The sequence below is a fragment of the Mercenaria mercenaria genome, chromosome 2, assembly GCF_021730395.1.
Source record: "Mercenaria mercenaria strain notata chromosome 2, MADL_Memer_1, whole genome shotgun sequence".
NCBI classification, from domain to species: domain Eukaryota; kingdom Metazoa; phylum Mollusca; class Bivalvia; order Venerida; family Veneridae; genus Mercenaria; species Mercenaria mercenaria.
Genome location: NC_069362.1, coordinates 43,863,702 through 43,891,147, shown reverse-complemented (window position 1 = coordinate 43,891,147; position 27,446 = coordinate 43,863,702). Strand labels below are relative to the sequence as shown.

General features: G+C 35.2%; 1 protein-coding gene across 11 annotated transcripts in view; it reads left to right on the top strand.

Moving 5' to 3' along the window:
- LOC123563827 (LITAF domain-containing protein-like) overlaps nucleotides 1-27,446 on the top strand; it is a 39,664-nt gene continuing 12,218 nt past the window's right edge. The window contains exons 1-7 of one of the 11 annotated variants that reach the window (XM_045356874.2): nucleotides 16-153; nucleotides 3,545-3,613; nucleotides 5,336-5,365; nucleotides 8,189-8,218; nucleotides 11,745-11,774; nucleotides 15,997-16,192; nucleotides 25,869-27,081. In XM_045356874.2, the coding sequence (XP_045212809.2) occupies nucleotides 3,553-3,613; nucleotides 5,336-5,365; nucleotides 8,189-8,218; nucleotides 11,745-11,774; nucleotides 15,997-16,192; nucleotides 25,869-25,977 (456 nt within the window). In that variant the 5' untranslated portion in view covers nucleotides 16-153; nucleotides 3,545-3,552 and the 3' untranslated portion in view covers nucleotides 25,978-27,081. Of the gene's footprint in view, nucleotides 154-3,544; nucleotides 3,614-5,335; nucleotides 5,366-8,188; nucleotides 8,219-11,744; nucleotides 11,775-15,996; nucleotides 16,197-25,868; nucleotides 27,082-27,446 lie in introns of those variants that run through there. The other 10 variants (XM_053536444.1, XM_045356877.2, XM_045356875.2 and 7 more) reach the window with 10 other exon arrangements.

Below are 27,446 nucleotides of genomic sequence, written 5' to 3'. Positions count from 1 at the left end.
TGGTGATATACTCCTAAACCTTAAAAGTCGGTGCATAATTTTATCTTTTGCACACGGCACTTCTGAGCATGCGCTCTTAATAGGAAGAGAATAAACAAACACAGGAAAGTTGGATAAGATTATTCTGTAAATTATTTCCATTTAAAACAAGAGGTATACATAAAACTTGCTGAGTTTAACTTTACACGATTCTTTACTTTGTTTATCTAGTATATGTTTATAACATGCCTGTATCTATTTGATTAAACCTTCTTTTAAAGATGAAATATTTTGCTTGTGACACACCTCAGTCACCTGGAAAAAGAATAAATTTTTGTGGGTTTCGAAATGACAGTGACATTTTATAAAAATTACAAGTGTAACCTGATTGATTTTATTGAATTCTCTTAATTATTTGTATGTTTGTATAGTATTTTAATTATAATTTAGTCCAGACTACTAATCAGAAATTATTTATTATTGCATTTTTTGGTGAATTTTAATGTCACAGATTTTGAACCTTGTCCCTAATATGTTACAATAAAAAATAATAATTTTAAAACATTAATTGATAGCATTAGCCTCTGGTTTTAGGTAGTCAGAAGGTTTTCTTAGATATGGCCCAAAAACAGCACCTCTGCACAAAGCTCTGTAGTGGTAACAAAATATAAGTTTTTTTTTCTTTTTATGATGATTTCTATAAAACTTTCTGGTGACCATAGGTTACCAAAAGTTACCAAAGTTACCAAAGATATAGAGTGGTAACAAATATAGGAGTTTTTTTTTCTTTTTATGGTTATTTCTATAAAACTTTCTGGTGACCATAGGTTACCAAAAGATACCAAAGTTACCAAAGATATAGAGTGGTAACAAATAGAGGAGTTTTTTTTTCTTTTTTATGGTTATTTCTATAAAACTTTCTGGAGATTGAAGGTTACCAAAAGTTACCAAAGACATAGTGTGGTAACAAATACAGAGATTTGTGCAGGGGTGCTGTTTTTGGGCCATATATGGGTTTTCTTAATTCAGTATTAAGTAGAAGCTGAATATTTATTTATTTATTTATGGAAGTGGCTAGAGGTTTGGTGTAACCAGACCACGGGGCAGGCTGGAGGTCCAGTAATCAATATGAATACTGAGAATGGTATTTACAAAGAGCTTGGAGACTATATATGTTATCTTTAAAATCAGGAAATGATTTCAAACATTTGTTTTCATATTTTTCTTGTTGTTTTAGATACATGGCACGCACCTGCATACAATACTCGCAAGGGTGTCATGCAGTATTTATAGATTTATAGATAAGTCACAGAAAACAGAGAGAAGTATCTATAATTCTTTAACCCCGGCAAAATACTATCACAAATTCGACAAAAAATAGTACGCTGTGATCGCAAGCTTTAATTAGGGCTGTCATCGATAGAAACGATATCGATGTATCAACGATATTTTTTGGTCGATCGATTATCGATTCCCATTTTTAAAAATCGATATTTTACACAGAGAAAAAAAAACTATCCAGATAAACACTCAGACCCTCTAAAACAACTTTTCTGCCTGCAAAAATGCGCCCTAAGTAACGGAAGTTGTCAATAAAGGTCATGTCTAAACTTGTCCCATAGCAGTCTTTTCCAACTAGTCGGCACTACGTGTATGGGGAAATACATAAATACAAATAAAACACATGAAAAGCATGCAATTAAACTAAAAATAACATTAACAAGAAGGTATATAGCATGTACATGAACAAATAGGTTGTTACACTAACTTAATAATCGATATATCGATGTATCGTCGATATCTGTCTTCCGATATATCAGTATCGTCGATATGACAAAGACCCAATCAATGACAGCCCTAGCTTTAATGGTTTTTCAGGACTGATGAATTAAAATAATGAACTTATTTTTCTTTAGCATGTTTAGTATATAATTAAGACATGGATTGTGCTCATGATTTGTTGAATTTATTTTACTGCTTGAGTTTATTATTTTTATTAATCAGTAAAGAGAAAAACAAGAAAAGCTTCTGATCACGGCGTGCAAATTGCTATTAATTATTTGTCAAATCTGTGATCGTATTTTTCTTGGGATTAAAGTATAAATTATAAATTCTTCTGTTTCCTGTCACTTACCATATATATCTAAAACTTATAACAATGATAAAAATATGGAAAAAACTTCTGAAATCCTCTCCCGTTTTTTTTTTTAGATGAAATGTAGTCTGCTCTTGGTAATTCTCAGTATTCATATTGATTACTGGACCTCTAGCCTGCCCTGTACGGGTTGTCTAGAGGTCCTAGACTCCTGGTCTAGAAGTCTTGTTACCCGACCCCTAGCCACTTCCATGTGCAACTAGTAGAAGTTCACAAAATTGAGAAGTTCATAGTAAAGCAGATCTGCCAAAGAGGATGTATTACATTTTCTTTTAAGAATACTCGTCCCCTTACTTCCATAATGCCGTAACTTGCTTTTTGATAGTTTTGGGAAATGACGTTTAAAGATTTGAGTGTCAATGACTTCACACTACTTACAGACTTGTTGAACTAAAATTTAGCCCTGTTTATGTTTGCTCTACAAGGCCACAAATTCACCATCCAAGAGATATCATAGAGATGTACCTAATGGCACTAAAATCTCAATATTGCCAAAAATGGACTTACGGCACTCTGGAATTAAGGCGACGTACTGTTAAACATAGCAATGGTCACTTGGTTCCATACAACCAGTGTAAAATTTCAATATTGGACAGGCTAGTCATAAGTGGGTTTTCAAAAGTGATAATTGTTTGAATTAGATCACTCATCCGTAACAATAATAATTTCTTATAACTTAAATGTATGTGGTTGTATTTTATTTGTAGAAGCTTTTACATGTAAATGGCCGTTTATTTGTGACATTCAAATAGCCATCATCGTTTATTAGTAAAACAGTGTCATATTTTTTCAATTTTAAAATACTTATTTCTCAGAAATGAGCAACAACATTAAATTATCTACCCAGAGTCGGAAAGATACATGTGTAGGGTCTTGTTGACATGTGGTGATATTTGGCCGTATGTTTTGGTTGACAGAGTGTGACTTGTTTACCTAAAATCAATCATTTTGATTTTTTCAAGGATTGAAATATTTCTTGGCGACATGTCACGCCTAACACACAGGCCCCTAGCTCAAAGGTCATCGTATAGTATTCTCTGAGTAAAAGACAGGATGATGAAGCCTTGATACCATTTATTCTATGTGCAACATTGGCACAAAAGATGTTGTAATTTGCCTACTTTTGTTCCATATTTCAAAAACAAAAAAGAAAAGTATTTCTGTGTTTTTAGTGTAAATTTGAAATATTGAGCAAACTTTAGATGCAAATTGTGTAAAAAAGGAATTTGTTAAATGATCCAGTGTATTTCATGCATATCATATCTTTTTATTTCATGTCTCACATATGTCTAGCCTGTCCTGTGTAGGTTTTTCTAGTCGTGCACTAGCTAGAATTTTAGGCTAGTCATCCGCTCATTTTTTAAAATATTTTGAAGGCATGCATGCATGCATGTTTGCTTTTTCCTTCAGAAAGAAATATGGCTGCTCCACCACCATACCCAGGAACTACTGATCAGAAGGGAGGACCACCACCACCTAGTGAGTATATATATTAATTCACTTCAAGTTATTCTTGGATGCTGATTAATACAACCAGTATTTTGAATGTGAATTTTATTGAAGTTATTACTACCTCAGTAAATTACCAAAAAAGCAATTTTGGCGGAATACTTGGTCTACATCGGCATATTCGTCATATACCCATTTTATGATGTCTAAGACTAATGTCATTTTTTTGTCATACAGGTATTAACATTTTTGAAAATATACCAGTGTTTGAATTAAAAATCTTAAAAATCATGGAAAAAGCCTGTGTACACACAAAATGCATGTAAAAATATAGAATTGCGATTTGACATTTTTAAAGTCTCCCCCCCCCCCCCCCCCCCCCCCCCAACTTGTTTTTGCCCTGTATGTGCTGTGCGTACGTCTCACTTCATTTCTGATCAGTAACTGGAGAACCATTTGACCTAGAACCTTCAAACTTCATAGGGTGGCAGGGCTTATGGAGACTACCCCAATTGTTTTTGGGTCACTCTGTTAAAGGTCAAGGTTACAGGGTCCTGAACATGGAAAGCCATTTTCGATCAATAACTTGAGAACCACTTGACCCAGAATGTTGAAACTTCATAGGATGATTGGTCATGCAGAATAGATAACCCCTGATGATTTTGGGGTCACACTCAAAGGTCAAGTTCACAGGGGCCTGAACATGGAAAACCATTTCCGATCAATAACTTGAGAACCACTAGACCCAGAATGTTGAAACTTCATAGGATGATTGGACATACAGAGTAGATGACACCTATTGATTTGATTTTGGGGTCACTCTATTAAAGGTCAAGGTGGACAGAACATTGAAATTAATTTCTGGTCAATAACTTGAGAACTGTTTTACCTAGAACCTTCAAACTTAAAAGAATATAAAGATTGAAAGGACTTAAAGTTTAGGTGACCCTTGTCTTTTTTTTTGATCACTTGAGCTAAGGTCAAGGTCGCAGGGGCCTGAACATAGAAAACTCTTTCCAGTCAATAACTTGAGAACCACTTGACCCGGAATGTTGAAACGTAATAGGATGATTGGACATGCAGAGTAGGGGTCACTAAATCAAAGGTCAAGGTCACAGGGGCCTGAACATGGAAAACTGTTTCCAATTCATAACTTGTGAACAACCACTAGACCTAGGCCTTTTCTACAAAAGCATCTTCTAGTTTGAACTTGAGAAGTTTTCAGCTGTATAATCCACATGGTTAAGTGTACATGTAGGTTATATGTAAGTGTCTCAGTGGCTAAACCAGTTTTTGACCAGTGTGTATATTTATTTAAAACCTGTGTCAATAATGACAAACTGTGCTATAAAGAAAAACAAGAAGGAGCTCAGAGTATGCAGGCTAAAGAAATAAACTTTGAATTAAGCTTCAGAATGGTGGTGGGGCCTCCGTGACCGAGTGGTTAAGGTAGCTGACTTCAAATTACTTGCCACTCATTAATTCAATATTAAGCCTGGGTAACTGTGATTTTTAATACATATTTCTGTTTTAACATGACTCTCAGTCAGTACACAAAGTTTAAAGAAATTCTGCATGTAGGAAAATTTTTGCCTATTTACATACAAGCAACTGTGGCATTTAACCTTAAATAAGGGTAAACAATCATTGCCAGAAACTTGAGAAAGGTCATTTTGAAATAGATGTGTACATACATTTTATTGTTAGTTATATCTGATCTAGTTAATAAACATGTTTCTACTTTCTTTTAAGACCCAGCTTACCCACAGCAGCCTGGCCCTGGTAAGGCTTTCTGTTGTAGATGTGTAGTGGCTCACATATAACCCTTTCCATTTTGCTATTAAGGTAGTTCTGCAGGTAATGTCATTTATCTGGAAAACGTAGAATAAAGCCTGGATTTGGCGTATGGAAATGAAAATCATTTTTAGCTCACCTGAGCACGAAGTGCTCAAAGGTGAGCTTTAGTGATCACCCTGTGTCCGGCGTCCGTCGTCGTCCGTCCGTCCGTCCGTCCGTCGTCAACAATTTGACTGTTAACACTCTAGAGGTCACATTTTTGGCCCAATCTTAATGAAACTTGGTCAGAATGTTACCCTCCGTAAAATCTTGGACGAGTTCGATATTGGGTCATCTGGGATCAAAAACTAGGTCACCAGGTCAAATCAAAGGAAAAGCTTGTTAACACTCTAGAGGTCACAATTTTGACCCAATCTTAATGAAACTTGGTCAGAATGTTACCCTCCATAAAGTCTTGGACGAGTTTGATATTGGGTCATCTGGGGTCAAAAACTAGGTCACCAGGTCAAATCAAAGGAAAAGCTTGTTAACACTCTAGAGGTCACATTTTTGGCCCAATCTTAATGAAACTTAGTCAGAATGCTACCCTTAATAAAACCTTGGATGAGTTCGATATTGGGTCACCTGGGATCAAAAACTAGGCCAACAGATCAAATCAAAGGAAAAGCTTGTTAACACTCTAGAGGTCACAATTTTGGCCCAATCTTAATGAAACTTAGTCAGAATGTTATCCTTAAAAAAGTCTTGGACGAGTTTGATATTGGGTCATCTGGGGTCAAAAACTAGGTCACCAGGTCAAATCAAAGGAAAAGCTTGTTAACACTGTAGAGGCCGCATTTATGACTATATCTTCATGAAACTTGGTCAGAATGTTAATATTGGTGATCTTAAGGTCCAGTTTGAATCTGGGTCATGTAGGATTAAAAACTAGGTCACCTGGTCAAATCAAAGGAAAAGCTAGTTAACACTGTAGAGGCCACATTTATGACCATATCTTAATGAAACTTGGTCAGAATGTTTATCTTGATGCTCTTTAGGTCAAGTTTAAATCTGGGTCAGCTGGGGTCAAAAACTAGGTCACTAGGTTAAATCAAAGGAAAAGCTTGTTAACACTCTAGAGGCCACATTTATGACTATATCTTCATGAAACTTAGTCAGAATATTAAACTTGATGATCTTTAGGTCAAGTTCGAATCTGGGTCATGTTGGGTCAAGAATTAGGTCATGGGGGCAAATCAAAGGAAAAGCTTGTTAACACTCTAGAGGCCACATTTATGACTGTATCTTCATGGAACTTAGTCAGAATGTTAAACTTGATGATCTTTAGGTCAAGTTCGAATCTGGGTCATGTTGGGTCAAAGACTAGGTCACGGGGTCAAATCAAAAGAAAAGCTAGTTAGCACTGTAGAGGCCACATTTATGAACATATCTTGATGAAACTTGGTCAGAATGTTAATCTTGATGATCTTTAGTTCAGTAGGTCAGGTGAGCGATACAGGGCCTTCATGGCCCTCTTGTTTTAATTAATGGCAACCTGTGAGATAATTTGTTACAATGGCACTGTTACTTTCTTTCTTAAGTTAAAATATAGTAAAACATCTGACACGTTAAATAATTCAAAATAATGTCTTAAAATTAGCGTGAAATGTGCAGTTCACTTTAACGTAGATATCTCAGAAATAACCACACAGACCTATACATTTTATTTCACCACAATAGTGGTCATGTGTTTTACAACTGAGAAGTTTCATTAATATATCTTCATTGTAGAAAAATTTCTATTAGCCTTTAATGTTATTATGATTTTCCCCACAGACTCCAATTATGAAAAATTGCATGAGGTCCAAATTTATTTAATCGGTCTAGCAAAAGATCAAGCAGATCTATCTTTTTTATTTGCTGAAATGTCTAGGTATGTTCTGAAGTTTTCAAAAATCAGAATTTAATCAAATTCTACATTGTAGAAAAAAAAATTGATCCGAACGTGCAGAACTACCTTAATTTTATATTCATAATCATTGCTTACTGATATATATATAAGGCATTGGGTGAAGTCTCGCATATCTGTAGAAATTTTTTTCTTATAGATACGGTCATTTTTACCGAGGAAAAAAAGAAAAATCTTGGAATAATAGTAAAATGTAAAAGATACAGTTTCTGAAAAATTTAGTAGCACTAGTAAATTGTTTAAGGGAATGGGAAGAATGCAGGAACAGCAGGTCTGTCATGTGTAAATTGTTCGTTAATGCAGCGTGGAATATTATGATTATAAATGCTAGATTTCACCTATCATAGTTACATAGTAATGCAAAATTTAAGTGTTGGGAATGAGTAAAAATTTTCATGTTGGTTACTGAGTACAAAAATAGCCTGATTTGTTAATTATCATGACATGTATCAGATGTGTAAATTATAGTCAGAATTGGAACATCTCGCAAATGAGGAACATGATGTCAGGGACTTTCAGTATCTCATTGTTAGGACTAATATAAAACCTTAAATTGTGTGTACAAGACTTTGATTTGCTGACTGAACAGTTACATAACACTGTATTTTCGCTTATTTTGGTGGGTATTGTTAGCACATTGGAATTTTCTGACAGTCACTCCAAATTTGAAAATGTTCGTACACATTTATGTTTAAGGACACATCCTTCTGAGCTTGTAATTCTACTCACACAACTGGTTTGGTATTGAAAAAAAATTTATGCAGGCTATATTTGTACTTCTTGTTGACTCCACACATAGGCTAGCTTGTGCCTTTACTCAGAAAGAATTATGAAATTTTTGTTATTGCTCTATTAAACAGCAGGCTATGGGGCACAGTATGGACAGCCAGGTGAGACACGTGTCTGTTGCACAATTTGTTGTTTTCTTATTTTGCAGTTTCTAAATAAAACATCTAGAAGTAATTCAGTAATTCGCTAGACTTCTTTCCACTGCTAATAAAAGGAAAATACTGTAATGTAATTGGCAATAATAGAAATGAAAAAGAAAAAACAAGAGTATGCATGATTTGTATTAGCTTTGTTAATATTCACATGTTTGAGCCATCACTTCAATAACCAGGGACCAACTTTATCGAAAATTGAATTTAACAGTTAAACAGACTGAAAAATTGTTGAAAAAGACATCAAACCTGAACACACACACACACATTTTCACAAGTGTTAGTGACAATACTTATTTCCTATATTTTGACTTCAAATATACATATATGCAAACTCAAATTATATACGTTTTACCAGATTAATCTTTAAAATATTTTTAAAATGTGAAAACTAACAATTTTAAAAATGCCAACCAAGTGGTTCTGTATTGGAGTGAAGGTTCTTATTCATTAATGTTGACTAAAGTTAAGGGGGTTGGTTTAAATTGAAGTATTGTAGTTGTTCGAAAAGGACGTAAGTGCCCTTTGGCCAAAAAAAAACGCAACTTTTTTTTGCCATTTTCAGTTTCATACACCGAAATATTTCTACTTCTAAAACAGAGAGTAAAGCGTAATCTGAAAGGCAACAAATACATTTTTGAGAAAAAATGGATGAGAAAAATGTAAAATGCAATGAGAAAATCAATGTGTTATTTTGTTCAATTTATGTGTAGTTCAAGATCATCAACTTAAAGGTTGTGAGTGTAATCTGTAAGTTATTTTATTAATTTAAAATTGACAATAAGAAAATAAATAATTTTACTTTGTTGATTATCAAACTGTCAGATAATGTCAGAAATTGGTATGAATCCATTATACATTCTGATACAGTTTGTTGAATTTATTTATCAGTAATTTCTTGTAGTATTTAGTTTAAAAGATAATTATGCATATTTGAATGTAATTATTGCTTTTTTCATTTTAAAATAATAACACATCAATTAACCTTTAATTAATACATGTATAAGCATTAGTTTAATACCTGGCAGTAGAAATGAGAACATAGGTCAGAAGGTCAAGCATTTATAGTTTTATACTTTTATTGTAATTTTATTCAGTATAATTGTCTTCAGTGGGATCCGGACAAAATCCCCTGCGGACAAAACCCCCTTCACTAATTTTTGCACAGACGGACAAAACCCCGTTCATCTTTTTCACAAGGAGGACAAAACCCCCTTCGCTGAATTTTACAAGGTGGACAAAAGCCCCTTCACGTTTTTTGCAAGGAGGACAAAACCCCCTTCAACTTTTATAAGTCCACCTTGTGAAAAACAGTGAAGGGGGTTTTGTCCTCCTTGTAAAAAACATGAAGGGGTTTTTGTCCTCCTTGTAAAACTCAGCGAAGGGGATTTTGTCCTCTTTGGAAAAACAATGAAGGGTGTTTTGTCCGCCTATGCAAAAATGAGCGAAGGGGGTTTTGTCCGCAGGGGATTTTGTCCTACACTCTTCTTCAGTGTCCCTACCAATCTTTTGTAGAATAAACACCATGGACAGAAAGAAGTGGGAAAAAAACTAAATTTTGACATAGCATAAAAAAGTGACAAAATAAAGTCACAGCAATTTTTCATATTTAGAGATGGAATTTTAAGAAAATTCTATCCGACATTGTAGTTTGTATTGTAATAAAGATGACAAAAGGAAAATACAATTAAAACATGCTGTTGTTTGTGCTATCAGACTGACGTAGAAATTGCCTTTGTTACAGGGAATATTGCCACTGATCAAGCTAATAATGGTCACTTTTCCAAAGTTGAAAGTTAGTTTAGACAGTTGTGTAAGTTGCTAATCTAAGTAGATCATTGAATGTACCAGAATTCCACAGTATAATATTAAGAAAGTACATGTACATATATTCAGAATATCACTAAATTAATGATGTTGTTAGTTTGTATGCTAATTTGCTCTTAGGGTAGTAATTTGACAAGTACACTAGTAGATCACTACTAATGTTTTCTTTCAAGTTTGCTGTTTCAGTTAGAATAAGGCTTTCCTTTGAGACAGAAATAATTTATTGAAGTTAGGTTCTTTGCAGTTACATAAGACTTTACTTTCATAAAAATGAGTTTTGGCTTTGGGATCTTCGTGGCCGGATGGTAAAGGTCACCTGCTTCATATTACTTTGCCTTCACTAATATTGGTTCAGAACTTACCTTGGGGTAGATTTATTCATGTTCGGAGGTCATCCATCTAGCTTGAAGGTCAGTCGTACTACCCAGGTGCCCATCCTTGCGTGAAGCAATGCCCTCTAGGGTATGTAATATCATTAAAAAAAAATAGCTGGAAAAGAAATTACCATAAAATGGCTTATAAAATTGTGTAGACGTTCAACAACAAAAAAAAAAATATGTCTATCCTAAAATGATTTTAGAAGTGAGAGTTTTTGCTGTAATTATTATTTCTTATTATAGCTGTAACAAGGATGTCTAAAAATAACCCATAAACCACAGACAGAGTAATAATGACAGTCGACAAAACTGTAATATTCAACATTATTTAATGCAATTTATGCCTTACGTTGGTATGAGATATGACCAAAGAATGCAAAATAGCACAATCATGTCTTCTCAAAATACAAGTATGTGCAGAAATTGGTGATTGTTGTTACTGATCAAATGCTGTCTCTTCCAAATCTTCACAATTTTTTGTTCCTTCAGCACATTAAAGGTATTCAGTGTTTGAAAGCACACTTTCATGAAAATCTGTTTACTTAAGATATAATACACTGTGACAGATATATTTCAGCTTAAACATTTGTGTAAATTTTCATTAAAGGTCCAATACTAAGGAAAGTGAACATTTTAATTTCTTTTAAAAAGCACAGAAACTTATTCATTTTATTGGAAAATGAAAGTTGGTATGTAGAAATTCAAAATAAATCGCAGTACATGTACAATTATTTTTCTATGAAGTATGAAGAAAGTTAAAAAGACCTGGGGGGTCATTCTGTCAATTCATTGAAATTTCAATATAATACACATACATTTCTTTGAGTTCCAAAGACCTTCTGTAAATTTTGACCTGCCAATCTTCATTATTTAGTGTCTTGCAGAAGTTTATGCACTGGCTATGAAAAAAAATTGCCAACTCACTTTCCCTTAGTAATGGACCTTTAAAGTTTATTCAAGCATAGAAAAATTGGTAATAATGATAATTGAAGCATAAGAAAAACACTTTTCTTTTCAACTGGTGTAGACTTTGTAAGTTATATCACATGAACAGTTTACCTCATGGAGGAAAAAAAAAGTTAAACAGGGATTACACAATTCACTTTCTTAGCATTTTCATTATTTAAACAAACATAAAAATAGACGTTGTCCAATTTTATTTTCATTTTTTAATCCATTTAAGACTAGTCATTCAGATGAGAGTGTTTTTTTGTTTTGTTAGTTTTTCTTCTCTTTCAATTTTTATCTTTTGTTCTGTATATTTTCTTTAGCTCCTTATCCAGCTCAGCAGTACCAACCAGGTAACAAGGTTAATTTTATCACACCCCTGCCGATAAGTATATCTATCTCAGAATATTGTTTTGAAATTTTGTAAAATTTTTGCACTCTGTAAATGCTAAAGAGTTCAATAGTAACCTCTAAATTTTACAGGTTTAGATATTTTTGTTGTGAAGAGAAATGTTTTAGTTGTCCGGAACCTTGTGTGGTATTAGAAGTGCACCTTGTATTGCTTTTTGTGAAGACTGGTGTCACCAATTTTCCAAACAAAACAACACCAAATTACTTCTGTCATGCCTATTTTGGGGAGTGGGGGTAGGGGTTGATGCCACCAATCATGTAAAAAGTGCTATTTTCCTATGCAGGATTGGTGTAATTGATTGAAATAAGAAAAGGGTATTGAAATTGGGAAATGCGACTGAAGATTTTAAAACTAATTTTTACATGATAGATATACTTGATTTTATGAATACCCAGTTCTTAAAAAGAATAACATGAATTTTCCTTAACCACAGCATGAAACCAATGTCCCTTTACCAGAACTTAATTGTTTATTGCATGATTATGAAAAGTTCCTGAAAATATGAAAAATGATGCCTTAAATATGCATGTTCAAGAGTAGGCCGTACGTGTGAAAGGAATTCAAAATAGTTTAAAAGAGTAAGAACATTGAAAGATGGTGACTTGCATATTAAATTTATGAACAGTGTTTGACTGGTATGATTAAGGTTCAGTTACACATGCATGATTCTTAGCTTCACATGTTGATAGAGTACTGAGTAAGAATAAATGTTGCATGATATTGTATTAGAACGTTTAAATAGAACTTATAAATTTATAATGAATATAATTATGATTAAAAAAAAAGTCAGAGAGTATGTTCATTGATTTTCATATTTGAACAGAAATATTTCCACAAGTAATAGCAGCGCACAATTAAAAAGATTAAGAAACATCTTCAGGAAGTGGTAAATACCCATTTTACTTCACCAGTTATTAACCATTTTGTCAAAGATTGATTAATAATTTAAACTTACATGAAATACCATTATAGATCTATGAGTTTTAGGTTGTTTGGCATTTTCCCAATTAGGTAAAATAATACTTACATAAAGTATGAGCTAAGCAGTACTGGTATTGATCTTTCCTGCATGGTCGTAACAGGAAGATATAAACTTATTAGCTCACCTGAGCAATGCTCAGGTGAGTTTTTCTGATCGCTCGATGTCCGGCGTCCGTCGTCCGTCGTCTGTCGTCTGTCGTCTGTCGTCTGTCGTCCGTCGTCTGTCAACATTTAGCTTGTGTATGCGATAGAGGCTGTATTTTTCAATTAATCTTTATGAATATTGGTCAGAATGATAACTTTGATGAAATCTAGGCCGAGTTCGAAAATGGGTCATCTCGGGTCAAAAACTAGGTCACTAGGTCAAATCAAAGAAAAACCTTGTGTATGCGATAGAGGCTGTATTTTTCAATTCTTCTTCATGAATTTTGGTCAGAATGATTGCCTTGATGAAATCTAGGCCGAGTTCGAAAATGGGTCATCTCGGGTCAAAAACTAGGTCACTAGGTCAAATCAAAGAAAAACCTTGTGTATGCTATAGAGGCTGTATTTTTCAATTGATCTTCATGAATTTTGGTCAGAATGATTACCTTTATGAAACCTAGGCCGAGTTCGAAAATGGGTCATCTTGGGTCAAAAACTAGGTCACTAGGTCAAATCAAAGAAAAACCTTGTGTATGCGATAGAGACTGTATTTTTCATTTAATCTTTATGAATATTGGTCAGAATGATAACTTTGATGAAATCTAGACCGAGTTCGAAAATGGGTCATCTCGGGTCAAAAACTAGGTCACTAGGTCAAATCAAAGAAAAACCTTGTGTATGCGATAGAGGTGGTATTTTTCAATTAATCTTCATGAATATTGGTCAGAATGATAACCTTGATGAAATCTAGGCTGAGTTCGAAAATGGATCATCTCGGTCAAAAACTAGGTCACTAGGTCAAATCAAAGAAAAACTTTGTGTATGCGATAGAGGCTGTATTTTTCAATTCTTCTTCATGAATATTTGTCAGAATGATAACCTTGATAAAATCTAGGCCGAGTTCGAAAATGGTCATCTCGGGTCAAAAACTAGGTCACTAGGTCATATCACGTAAAAACCTTGTGTATGCTATAGAGGCTGTATTTTTCAATTGATCTTCATGAATTTTGGTCAGAATGATTGCCTTGATGAAATTTAGACCAAGTTCGAAAATGGGTCATCTGGGGTCAAAAACTAGGTCACTAGGTCAAATCAAAGAAAAACTTTGTGTATGCAATAGAGGCTGTATTTTTCAACTGATCTTCATGAAATTTAGCCAGAATGATTACCTTGATAAAATCTAGGCTGATTTCAAAAATGGGTCATCTGGGGTCAAAAACTAGGTCACTAGGTCAAATCGAAGAAAAACATTGTGTATGCAATAGAGGATGTATTTTTCAATTGATCTTCATGAAATTTGATCAGAGTGATTGCCTTGATGAAAACTAGGTCGGTTTTGAATATGGGTTATCTGAGGTCAAAAACTAGGTCACTAGGTCAAATTAAAGAAAAATCTTGTGTATGCGATAGAGGCTGTATTTTTCAGTTGATCTTCATGAATTTTGGTCAGAATGATTGCCTTGATAAAATCTAGGTCGAGTTTGAACATGGGTCATCTAGGGTCAAAAACTAGGTCATATCTAAGAAAATGCTTGTTTTATCGCAAGAGACCAAATTTTTGGTCCAATCTTAATGAAAATTGGTCAGAATATTTGTTTCCATGAAATCACTAGGTCAAACATGTTTTACACTGTTATGGAGTGTTTCTTAGGTGAGCGACCTAGGGCCATCTTGGCCCTCTTGTTTTATTGAGAGGTACCTTACTTTTAGAGATAATACCTGTTCAGTTCAAAAAATGGAAATTCAACTCATGTTATAAATTTATCTTATTAAAGTTTAAAGGGGTACTGTAAAAAAAAAAAAGCCAGTTTTCTCAGTTTTCAGGTTCAGACATACCGTAGAATGAAATACATTATGTCATGTTTGTATGTATTTAATATTGATATTGTTTGTTGAGTAATATTCATGAGCATTTAAACTTCCTTTATTTTAGCTAATTGTAGCACTCAGTGAACCACACGAATTAAAAACTATCATGAATAATGAAAACATTATTTGTATAATTATGTCATAATAGTATAAACCATAACGAAGGGAGAACTCTTATTATAGCAGATAATTCTTTTTATTTGTCAAATCATGAAGCAAATGTGACACAGACTTCTGTATGTAAATCACTTAGGCTACAAAAAAATAGTTTCTCAGGTTCTGTGTAATATTGTGATACATTTTATTCATATGTCCATTTTTCTTTTCATGGCAAAATGTTTTCTTATGTTAGGTTTCTACAGATTTCAAAGAGATTTGAACTTTTGATAAAAAAAATTATGCAATGAGCATTTAATGTTCTAATGTAGGTACTACCTATATGTGAAATGTAATGATTAGACAGAAGAATCTACACCAACTTTTTTGTACCTTTTAACCCTTAACCTGCTATATTTCTATAATGGACTGGTCCATCTTTCAATTTGGACAGTACCACTTATTACTCAAAGGGGTTTTCATTGAAAATTTACTGACTGAATAGTGAACAGTGCAGACCATGATCAGACTGCACGGATGTGCAGGCTGATCTTGGTCTGCACTGGTCGCAAAGGCAGAATCACTTGCCGCCAGCAGGCTAAGGGTTAAAGTTTAGGCATTTTTAGATGTCAGGCATTTTTAGATGCATGTGATATTAAAGCTTGAATTCCTTTATTTGATTCCAGGACATTCTACGCATTTGAAGTTGAAGCTTTATATACTTGCAGCTTTTGAAATTCCTTCCATAGTTGTATTATTCTATCAACAAATTATATTCAAAAGTTAACATATGAGCAGAATAGAGTAATTGAATTGATAATATGGACAAAAAGTGTTCAAATCTGCTGCATGAATTGACAATATTTTTATAACTGATAGCACTGAAAAAATAATTAGAAAATAAGTTTTATCACTTCCAGAAAAAATGATAAATTAATGTTTTATCGTATACAAACTCATGTTTTTACATGTGGCTATTTCAGGTACCATCATGTTTGAATTCTCTGCAATTCATAAATGAAAGTAATGCTGTACATATGAATGAATTAATCATATAAGTTGTTTATTTTTAGCCCAATATAACACTCCATATGGGCAGAACACAAGCACAGTGGTCGTCACCCAGCCTGCTTACACAGTGGTGCAACATTTCCGTGAGTCCCCAGTGCGCATCAAGTGCCAGTTCTGTCAGGCTGACGTGGTTACATCCACTTACTACGAGACAGGTACCCTGACATGGGTGGCCTGCTTCGTCATCGCTATTGTTGGGTAAGTCAGAGGCATGGTACAGATCTGTGACGTCAAAGATAAGAATCATTCTCATTCATTGCATTAACAGAGATAAGTGGTATAAGAACTGTTTATTGCCTTGAAATAATGAATCACTTTGTACTACCTATTGTGGTAAACAGTAACACCTGCTCATTTAAAGCAAGGTGGTCAAGGTGCAAGTGGTTATAAAGAGGGAAATTGACAAATTTTTGCATAATTAAAGTGCAAGTTTCAGAGACGGAGGCTGAAAAAAATCACCTAGTTGAAGCATTTGCATACTGCATAATGGAGTGCTTATGTGAACACTTGCTTTAATTTCAAAGTCGTAACAGATTGACATTTTGCAGCATGATGTGATTACATATGTTACTGGTGTCAAATATAAACCAATAATATTTCTGTATCACATGTTGTTTCTGCGTGAAGTTCAGTTATTGTCCAGGGAAACAGGATTCCATCAATCCACATTATTGGAAAATTTTATACATAGCTGTATGGTAGGTCTATAATGCACTGAGAATGTATAAAACTGATACCGTATTTATTCGGCTATAAAGGAAAATGCAGATACATTTATATCTGCGATACAAAGGTTGTGTCATTAGAGAAGTTAAATTGACTATTAAAAGAAACAAGTTTGCTAGGAAAGAAACTAATGGTCTGCCATTATAGGAAGATGCCTAAAATTTGTTTGTGCTTGAAATTCTAAGTGCCTATCATACAGATCCTGGGATCGTGAGTTTGATCTCCTGTGATAAAGACATTTGTCTGAAATCATGTCCTTGACCTCTGACGTGTGGGGTAGTTGGCATTTTCTTGTGTAGAACAGGTTTGTACTGGTAAAGAATCCAGGAACACTGGTTTGGTAAACTGCCCACCCTATTGTTAAAAAGTGACTTTAAACCCAAAACAAAACAAACTGAACAGAACCTGTCCTTCAAACGTACTTTATTTGAAAGTTAAATTTTTTTAAGTTGCAGGGTCAGTTTAAAAATAAGAATAAGTTCATGAACAGGCTTACTACACTTATCACAGACAGCAGACAAGAAAAACAGAATAATAGTTGTATATAACTCCTTGGCTTCCTCTTTTTATATGCCCGTTTGAAAAACGGGACGTATTATGGGAACGCCCCTGGCGGGCGGATGGGCGGGCGGGCGGGCGGGCGGGCGGCGTCCACAGACCTTGTCCGGAGCATATCTTCTACATGCATGGAGGGATTTTGATGAAACTTGGCACAGTTGTTCACCATCATGAGACGGAGTGTCATGCGCAAGAACCAGGTCCCTAGGTCTAAGGTCAAGGTCACACTTAGAGGTCAAAGGTCAAATTCAAGAATGACTTTGTCCGGAGCATATTTTCTTCATGTATGGAGGGATTTTGATGAAAGTTGGCACAATTGTTCATCATCATGAGACGGAGTGTCATGCGCAAAAACCAGGTCCCTAGGTCTAAGGTCAAGGTCACACTTAGAGGTCAAAGGATACAAGAATGAAAAATTCAAGAATGACTTTGTCCGGAGCATATCTTCTTCATGCATGGAATGATTTTGATGTAGCTTGGCACAGTTGTTCACCATAATGAGAGGGAGTGTCGTGCGCAAGAACCAGGTTCCTAGGTCTAAGGTCAAGGTCACACTTAGAGGTCAAAGGATACAAGAATGAAAACTTTGTCCGGAGCATATCTTCTTCATGCATGAAAGGACTTTGATGTAGCTTGGCAAAATTGTTCACCATCATGAGACGGAGTGTCATGCGCAAGAACCAGGTCCCTAGGGGTAAGGTCAAGGTCACACTTAGAGGTCAAAGGATACAAGAATGAAAACTTTGTCCGGAGCATTTCTTCTTCATGCATTGAGGGATTTTGATACAACTTGGCACAAATGTTCACAGCATGAGACGGAGTGTCATGCGCAAGAACCAGGTCCCTCGGTCTAAGGTCAAGGTCACACTTAAAGGTCAAAGGTCAGATACAAGAATGACTTTGTCTGGAGCATTTCTTCTTCATGCATGTAGGGATTTTGATGCAACTTGGCACAATTGTACACCATCATGAGACGGAGTGTCATGCACTGGTCCCTTCTTTAAAATTACTTCCCTTTGCTGTTACTATAAATAGCTTATATTGTAACTTTTTCATTACAAGTCGTAGGGAAAAATCGAGACCACTTTTCTGTAGTACAACATGCATGTTACATCCAATTCTGAGGTGTATTTTGAGCTATCTCTACCTGGTAAGGATTTTTGTGTGGACTTGTAATTTTTTTTTTTCGATTTTTTTTTTTTTTTTTTTTTTTTCTCTTTAAAGATTAACTTCCCTTAGTTGTTACTATAAATAACTTACGTTGTAACTTTTATAATTGACCGTAGGGAAAAACCAAGACCACTTTTCTGTGGTACAACATTGATATTACTTTCAAATTTTGGGTGTATTTTAAGGTATCTCTACCTGGTAAGGATTTTTTTTGTGGACTTAGAAAAATAAAAGAATTACAATAATTTCTAAAAAAAACAACATTGTAAACAACTAGAAAATTAAAATTCCATTTGTAAATACAGGTGCTAGTGTAAACAAATTTGCTGTGACGGGCGTATATTGTGACATTCTGCACCCTTGTTAATAATGCTAAGCTGCATGTTGCAATAAATATTTATTTTTAGCTCATCTGTCATGTAGTGACAAGGTGAGTTTTTATGATCGTCCATCGTCCGAGTTGCACAATATCTTATTTACACAATAGAGACCATATTTTGACATTGATTTCATTCAAACTTGCACACAACTTGTATTGGCATAATATCTTGGTTCCTTCTGAAAATTGGTCAGATCCCATCATGGGTTCCAGAGTTATGTCCCCTTAAATTATTGCTATTTTGGCTTTTGCAGCCATATACTTTATTATGTCTCCCCCCCTCTGGGGGAGACATATTGTTTTTGCCCTGTCCGTCCGTCCGTACGTCACACTTCATTTCCGAGCAATAACTGGAGAACCATTTGACCTAGAACCTTCAAACTTCATAGGGTTGTAGGGCTGCTGGAGTAGACGACCCCTCTTGTTTTGGGGGTCACTCCGTCAAAGGTCAAGGTCACAGGGGCCTGAACATTGAAAAACATTTCCGATCAATAACTAGAGAACCATCTGACCCATCATGGGTTCCAGAGTTATGTCCCCTTAAATTATTGCTATTTTGGCTTTTGCAGCCATATACTTTATTATGTCTCCCCCCCTCTGGGGGAGACATATTGTTTTTGCCCTGTCCGTCCGTCCGTACATCACACTTCATTTCCAAGCAATAACTGGAGAACCATTTGACCTAGAACCTTCAAACTTCATAGGGTTGTAGTGCTGCTGGAGTAGACGACCCCTCTTGTTTTGGGGGTCACTCCGTCAAAGGTCAAGGTCACAGGGGCCTGAACATTGAAAAACATTTCCGATCAATAACTAGAGAACCACTTGACCCAGAATGTTGAAACTTCATAGGATAATTGGTCATGAAGAGTAGATGACCCCTATTGATTTTGGGGTCACTCCGTCAAAGGTCAAGGTCACAGGGGCCTGAACATTGAAAATCATTTCCGATCAATAACTAGAGAACCACTTGACCCAGAATGTTGAAACTTGATATGATGATTGGTCATGAAGAGTAGATGACCCCTATTGATTTTGGGGTCACTCCATCAAAGGTGAAGGTCACAGGGGCCTGAACATTGAAAACCATTTCTGATCAATAACTAGAGAACCACTTGACCCAGAATGTTGAAACTTCATAGGATGATTGGTCATGAAGAGTAGATGACCCCTATTGATTTTGGGGTCACTCCGTCAAAGGTCAAGGTCACAGGGGCCTGAACATTGAAAAACATTTCCGATCAATAACTAGAGAACCACTTGACCCAGAATGTTGAAACTTCATAGGATGATTGGTCATGAAGAGTAGATGACCCCTATTGATTTTGGGGTCACTCCATCAAAGGTCAAGGTCACAGGGGCCTGAACATTGAAAACCATTTCCGATCAATAACTAGAGAACCACTTGACGCAGAACGTTGAAACTTCATAGGATGACTGTACATGCAAAGCAGATGACCCCTATTGATATTGGGGTCACTCCGTCAAAGGTCAAGGTCACAGGGGCCTGAACATTGAAAAACATTTCTGATCAATAACTAGAGAACCACTTGACCCAGAACGTTGAAACTTCATAAGATGATTGGACATGCAGAGTAGATGACCCCTATTTATTTTGAGGTCACTTGATCAAAGGTCAAGGTCACATGAGCCTGAATAGTGACTTGAGAACCACTAGGCCAAGAGTGTTGAAATTTAGCGGGCTGACTGGACATGCCAAGTAGATGATCCCTATTGCAGCCAACCATCAGTGTCTCTTTGACTTTAGCTCCTGACTCCTATTGACTTCTTGCCTATAGGACTTTGCATTGGGGGAGACATGCGATTTTTTAAAAAACATTTTCTAGTTTATGGTTTGATTTGATACAAACTTGCCAAATACCTTTAACAACTATAGATCTTGAATTCCATGATGAATCCGCCGAATCCAGTCCAGGTTCCGGAGTTAGGGCCCAGGATTTGACCCATGAAATTGCCAAAATTTGTTAATTTTTACCTTGTGAACCAGATAGAAGTGAAATTTTACATTTGATTTTAACAACACACACAACTTAAGTCACAATAAGATCTTGGTTCCTTTCGAAAACCGGCTAGATTCCATTGTGGGTTCTAGAGTTACTGGCCCTGAGAGGGGCAAAATTTCCTATTTTGGCCCTTTCAGCCATATAGAGATTTCATTTATGCTTTGCTTTGATACAAACTTGCACAGAATGTTTGTCTTGATGATCTCTAGGCCAAGTTTGAAACTGGGTCATGTAGGGTCAGAAACTAGGCAACCAGGTCAAATCAAAGGAAAAGCTTGATAACACCCTAGAGACCACATTTATGACCCTATCTTCTGAATGTTTATCTTGATGATTCCTAGGCTAAGTTCAAACTGGGTCATGTGAAGTCAAAGGTCACCTGCTCAAATCAAAGGAAAGTTTGTTAACACTAGAAGCCATATTTATGACCCTATCTTCATAAAACTTTGTAAGAATGTTTATCTTGATGATTCCTAGGCCAAGTTCAAAACAGGGTCATATGAGGTCAAAAACTAGGTCACCACTCAAATCAAAGGAAACGCTTGATAACACTGTAGAGGCCACATTTATGACCCTATCTTCATGAAACTTGGTCAGAATGTTTATCTTGATGATTCCAAGGCTAAGTTTAACAGGTGAGCGATATAGGTTCATCTTGACCATCTTTTTAAAATATGTAAAATTGCTTTTGCTCATATAAATATGCTCCTCCTTGCTTCCAATAGCTTATTAAAAGAAGAGTTTAACAAGAAAAAAGCTTAACAAGAGAAAAGACCCATACCACACTTTGTGATTACAGGAAAGAGAACTGGCAGTTAAAAGCCTATTTTCAAAAATGCTTCTTTTGTTTGCTGCACTTAATAATATGCATCAGCATGTTTATATCTAGAATAGATATTTTCATTTTGTTTCAATTTTTTACATATTTTAAAGCAGAATTTTGCCAAAGTTTGCCAGTGTTGTTTGAGAAAGGAGGTTGTATTATTTCTATGTAGGCTCATCATGAAAAATGCAAATAAGCCGTGCCATGAGAAAACCAACATATTGGGTTTGTGGCCAGCATGGATCCAGACCAGCCTGCGCATCCGCGCAGTCTGGTCAGGATCCATGCTGTTCGCTTTCAAAGCCTATTGCAATTACAGAAACTGTTAGCGAACAGCATGGATCCTGACCAGATTGCGTGGATGCGCAGGCTGGTCTGGATCCATGCTGGTCGCAAACCCACTATGTTGGTTTTCTCATGGCGCGCCTCAAATATCCAGGCTAAGCACGTTTTAGATTGGTCAGTGTCCTTAAATTTGCCAATCATGGTTCTGATACTTCCATTAAATTACTTCCCAACCTAGTTATAACATGGTTAAGGTCTCTTGCTGCTAAATGTAATGATAATACAGCCAGATATTCAACAGAAAGCATTTTACAAAATGAACGCTCATAGTCTGAAGGTAAAAATGAATAAAAAAATCTTACTTCAGATATTAAGTAGTTAGTCTGGACAGGATGGTGTGCCTCCTTGGCCAAGTGGTTAAGGTCACTGTCTGAGTCACTCGTCACTCACTTATGTGGTTTTGAAACCTTGCTTAGATGTGAGGAAGCATCCAACTTGTTTACAGAAGCTCGGTAGATCTGCAGTGGTGCCCAATTTAGTCTGAAGCATTGCTCTGGGAGCACGTGGTGTCTTCCTGTATATATGGGGAAAAGTTGCCATTCCATTTCACTAGTGTCAGTATGACTCTAAGCCCAACAATAAAGCAACTCCTGCCTTGTTCTTTTTTGCCTACTTTTTGAAGTTCATGCTAATGTCCATTTCATCTATGAATTTGGTTAGCTATAAAGTTTTCAGTTTTGATGCTCTACAGTCTTGCTTGCTTAGTTTTACCTTCATTTCATAGGCACATAAAGAGATCTTTTCAGAGTTAGAGCTTTTACAGAGTCTGGTCTAAAGAACACAGTATAGCTCATATAAGATAATTGAATTTCACTTCAGATTCATATATTTTCATTTTCGCTTGTAACTATTTATTCATGTTGATAAAAATAATACTAAAAGGAATGTGCCTTAAGACTGTTTACCCTGGGTAGTGTACTAGTTTTATGAAGATAAAATCTAGGTCAAATGATACGCATTTTGACACTGAAAAGAGAGGTTCAAATTCTATGTCAGCATTAAGTTTCCTTGCTGTTTTATATGGAAAACAGTTCATATAAAACTTGATTTTTAGGAACAGATAGTACAAGAGAATGTCGGAGTTCTTTACTCCTACTGAACTGCCTTCAAAAATAAAACTTTAAGTCAGAATTCAGCTCTTGTTTTAACGTAAAATAAATCTTCTGTCATTTTAGAGGTGATAAATTTTAAATGTGCACTTTTCTATTAATATTTCACAAAGTATGAAGAAGAGTTTAAGAAGAAATATTTTGAAAGGAGTCAAGTAAATTTTAGAATGTCTAGTAAGATTTAAAGTGAAATGTTGGTTTAAGTCCGCAATGTAAATTTTAGAGTGAAAATATTGAAAGGAATCCACAAGTTAGATTTATAAAGGAGCCCTAGAGTGAGATTTAAGTGATATTGTTGGAAAGAGTCCAAAATGAGATTTAAAAGGAGTCCTGCAAGCAAGATTTAGGGTGAAAATGTTCAAAAGAGCCTACAAGTTGCATTGAAAAAGAGCCCATAAGTAAGATTTTGTGTGTACAAAGGAGTGTGCAAGTAAGGGGGCTCCATAACCAAGTGGTTATGGTCACTGACTTCGAATTACTTGCCCTTCACTAATGTGGGTTTGAGCCTCACTCGGCATTGAGAAGCCATCGGAAAGTTGGTGGTCCTACTAAGGTGCCTGCCCGTGATGAAATAATTCATAGATATGCACCAGGGGTTTTCCTCCACTGTCAAAGCTTGAAAGTTGCCATATTTCCTTTAATTGTTAGTGTGCAATGTAAAAGTCTACAAATACATAAAAATTCCACAGGTATGATTAAATAGAAAGATTTAGATGGAGTCATGTAGTAAGTGTTGAAAGGAATCAACAAGAAATACGGAACGAAAGTGTTGAAAAGAGTCTTCATGTTAGTTTTAGAATGAAAATTTTGAAAGGAGATGCAGTGTTGAGTTTGTAGTTAATTTTTGGAAAGAAGACATCATGTGAGATTTTGGAGTTTCCATGTGAGATTTTGGAGTGAAATATTGAAATGTAGTCACCATGTGAGATTTTGGAGTGAAATATTGAAATGTAGTCACCATGTGAAATTTTGGAGTGAAATATTGAAATGTAGTCACCATGTGAGATTTTGGAGTGAAATATTGAAATGTAGTCACCATGTGAGATTTTGGAAAGTAGTCATGGATTGGAGACTTTTGAAAGGCAATGTGAAGTATTATTTTGGAGGGTGGGAACTTTGAAGGACTTTGTTTAGAAAGATTAGAATTGAGTGAGAATTTGCAATTACCTCACACTTTGGAGTGAGACCTTCAATGGGGCCAGATGGTGAGCATTTTGGAGTGAGTCTTGGAGAGAGATACATTGTATGGGGAAGAGAGTTTCATTTGTGTGCAGGGTGAGATAATCATTTCAAATCATTTCTTATTCAAGATACTGTGGCTCCAAGTCAGATGTATTAAAATGCCAGTCCTCGTTGTTGTTAATGTTGTTGTTGATGTTGCTGTTTTATAGTTCATATGTTGATCATGAGTGTTACTGTACCTTTGTGGCAGTAGTTAAATTATTTTATTCGTTTTGTGAATTTTATTTTGTTTTTTTTGTATCCAATTTTGCTTACACATTATGATTCAGTATTTCAATTGCCCTTAGAATTTGCAAAAAAAAATGTGCTATTTTAGATAAAACTAAAAATATAATTATTTAAATGCTTTGTAACATGGTTTTGAAAGGAAGCTGTCTTGTGATTCACAGTCAAAATATATATAAAACAGACGAGAAAGTATCCACCTTGGCCCTTGAAAGCATAAACAAAACCTTAAGTCACTTAATTCTTACAGTCACTGTTACATATTAAGTGTTTGTCCTACTTCTTCAACCAATTGCAGGGGCCTCCATGGCCGAGTGGTTAAGGTCGCTGTCTTCAAATCACTTGCCCGTCAACAATGTGGGTTCGAGCTTCACTCTGGGCGTTGAATTCTTCATGTGAGGAATCCATCCAGCTGGCTTAAGGAAGGTCTGTGGTTCTACCCAGGTGCCTGCTGTTGATGAAATAATGCACGAAGAGGCACCTGGAGTCTTCCTCTGCTATCAAAGCTGGAAAGTAGTATGACCTATAATTGTGTTGGTGTGACGTTAAACCCAACAAAATAAATAAATCAACCAATCACATGCCAGACACATGTATTATACCCTCCCTCCTTTTCTGTCTTTGTAAATTAGTCAAAATAAACAGGTGTTTAAAGGCTTGAAGACCATTTAATTGCAAAAGGGCATTTTCGCTTTGCCTTTTTCTGCTTTGTATAAATTTTTCTTCAAAGGGGTATGCCTCCAGAGTATTATCAGTTGTTTTTGAAATTTTGAAATAAATTAACAGTTGAAATCAAGTATCTCGAGGTCACATATCTAAAAATTCCCACCATCTCAAAAACATTTTCAAGTCTTGTCCAGAAAACATGATTGTGCACAAAATATCAATTTAATTCAAATTTCAGTTATCTTAAAGTAAAATGCTTGATCCCTTAGAACTCAAGATACTGAGTTTTAGCTGTACTTCCATTTGTAAGAAATCAGAACTACTAGTACTTTTGTAAGTTTCCAGGACACAGTAAGGCTTCCTTCTGTGTTAGCCAGACAGTAAATCTTGTGTTTTTCAATGAAAACAATTTATCAGACAAATAAAACGACTTAAATGATACCGATCTAGGGTTTTAGATACTTTATAGTTGTTGATAGATGTTGTTGTATAACAAAATGAAATACACATCATGTGATATACATGCAGAGGCATGCCCCTTTAATTTATTTAGATAGATTTTCTTTTTTGTTTGCTCAGTACACTGCATGCTGCCTGTTTACCGTTTCAGATGCTGGTTGGGCTGCTGTCTGATCCCATTCTGCATGGACGCCTGCAAAGACGTCGTTCACCAGTGCCCCAACTGTCACCAGCAGGTCGGCCGTTACAACCGCATGTAACGAACAGCGCACACACATGGCAGTCTGCTTCTACAATCTACATGAGGCCACATATCACTAAAGAAGCATGTGTTTTTATGTACATTATCGGACTTACTTAGCTTTAACAAAGGTTACGCCACATTAATTGCCATGTGATACAAAATACATATATTATGTAACTTTTATTTAAGGGCCTCGGATATCTTTTTAAATCGTAAACATTACATTTTTATAGTAAAAAAAAAACTGTGATCGTAGGATTAAAACATTCAGTGTTGTACAAGGTTTTTGTTTTACTGAAACAAAAAAAGTTCCTATATTTTTATCATTGTAACTGTAATTGTTTCTTAGAATTTTTCATTTCTTCTCTCTGATATTATTTTATTTTCTGTACATATGTAGAAAAGAGCAGATGTCTGGCAAGACTAATATTTTTAACTTTACATTTTCCCCTTTTATTCCGTTTTCATATTATTTGGACCAGTAATTTTGTAGTGATCATTGTGTTTATTTTATTCAAGAGTTTGTATGCTTTTATCATAGCTCATGACAAATTTCAACAACTGTGTCTGTGATAATCTTCAAGTTGGTTTTTCAAAAATCATGATACTGATCTACCATTCAAACAGCCTAAAAGTGTATAAAAATGATTCATTAAGTCCAAAAAGAAAAGAACGGGAATCTTTTTGGGCATTTTCTGATTGTCTCCTTTTTGAAATCCGATTTACCTCCGAAAGAAGTGAAACTATCCTACAAAATCTAATTGACAAAATGGCCTACTGGTATTTACTCCACATGCGTAATTGTGTAAATTGGCATATTTTCTTCTTTGATGTATACTGTTATCTGTGATAAATGTTGTGTAATAAGATATTTAAAAACTTTGTCCTTAAATCGAGAAAAAAAATTGAAATGCCTTATCACTACACATACAAGACACAAATTCAGACAATGATAATGAGTTCTAGAAAATCATCTAAGTCAAAGGACAAGCTTATCAATAGAAATATTTTCCTATACAATTTTAATGTTGCTGAAAAAAAATTATTTGCACAGATATAATTTTAATGTAAAATCCACTGATTGTTTTTATTGATCTGGAAATAAACTTCTTTCTTTTAAGTTTTTCTTTATTGTTTGTTTAATATCTGTCACAGTATTGTATATTCAGTTCATTTAAGTGGTAAAGTTCACATTCCACGTTTAATTTGCATAATAATTATGCTGAGTGCAAGTGATGCATCTTCGTTATGCTCCCCCACTCCATCCTGTCGAAAGCGAGAATAAATTGTTTTGCACATATTGGTTGTTCTGTTCGGCCATCCTTCCTTCAGTCTGTCGGTTGGTTGGTTGATGAAATGGTTTTGGACTACAGTAGTCAAACTTTCTAGGATGATTGTCTGCAAACAGCAGAATACCACCATTGTTTTGGAATCAGTGACATGGTCATGTGATCTTGAGATGAAAATTCTGTTTCCAGTTGATAG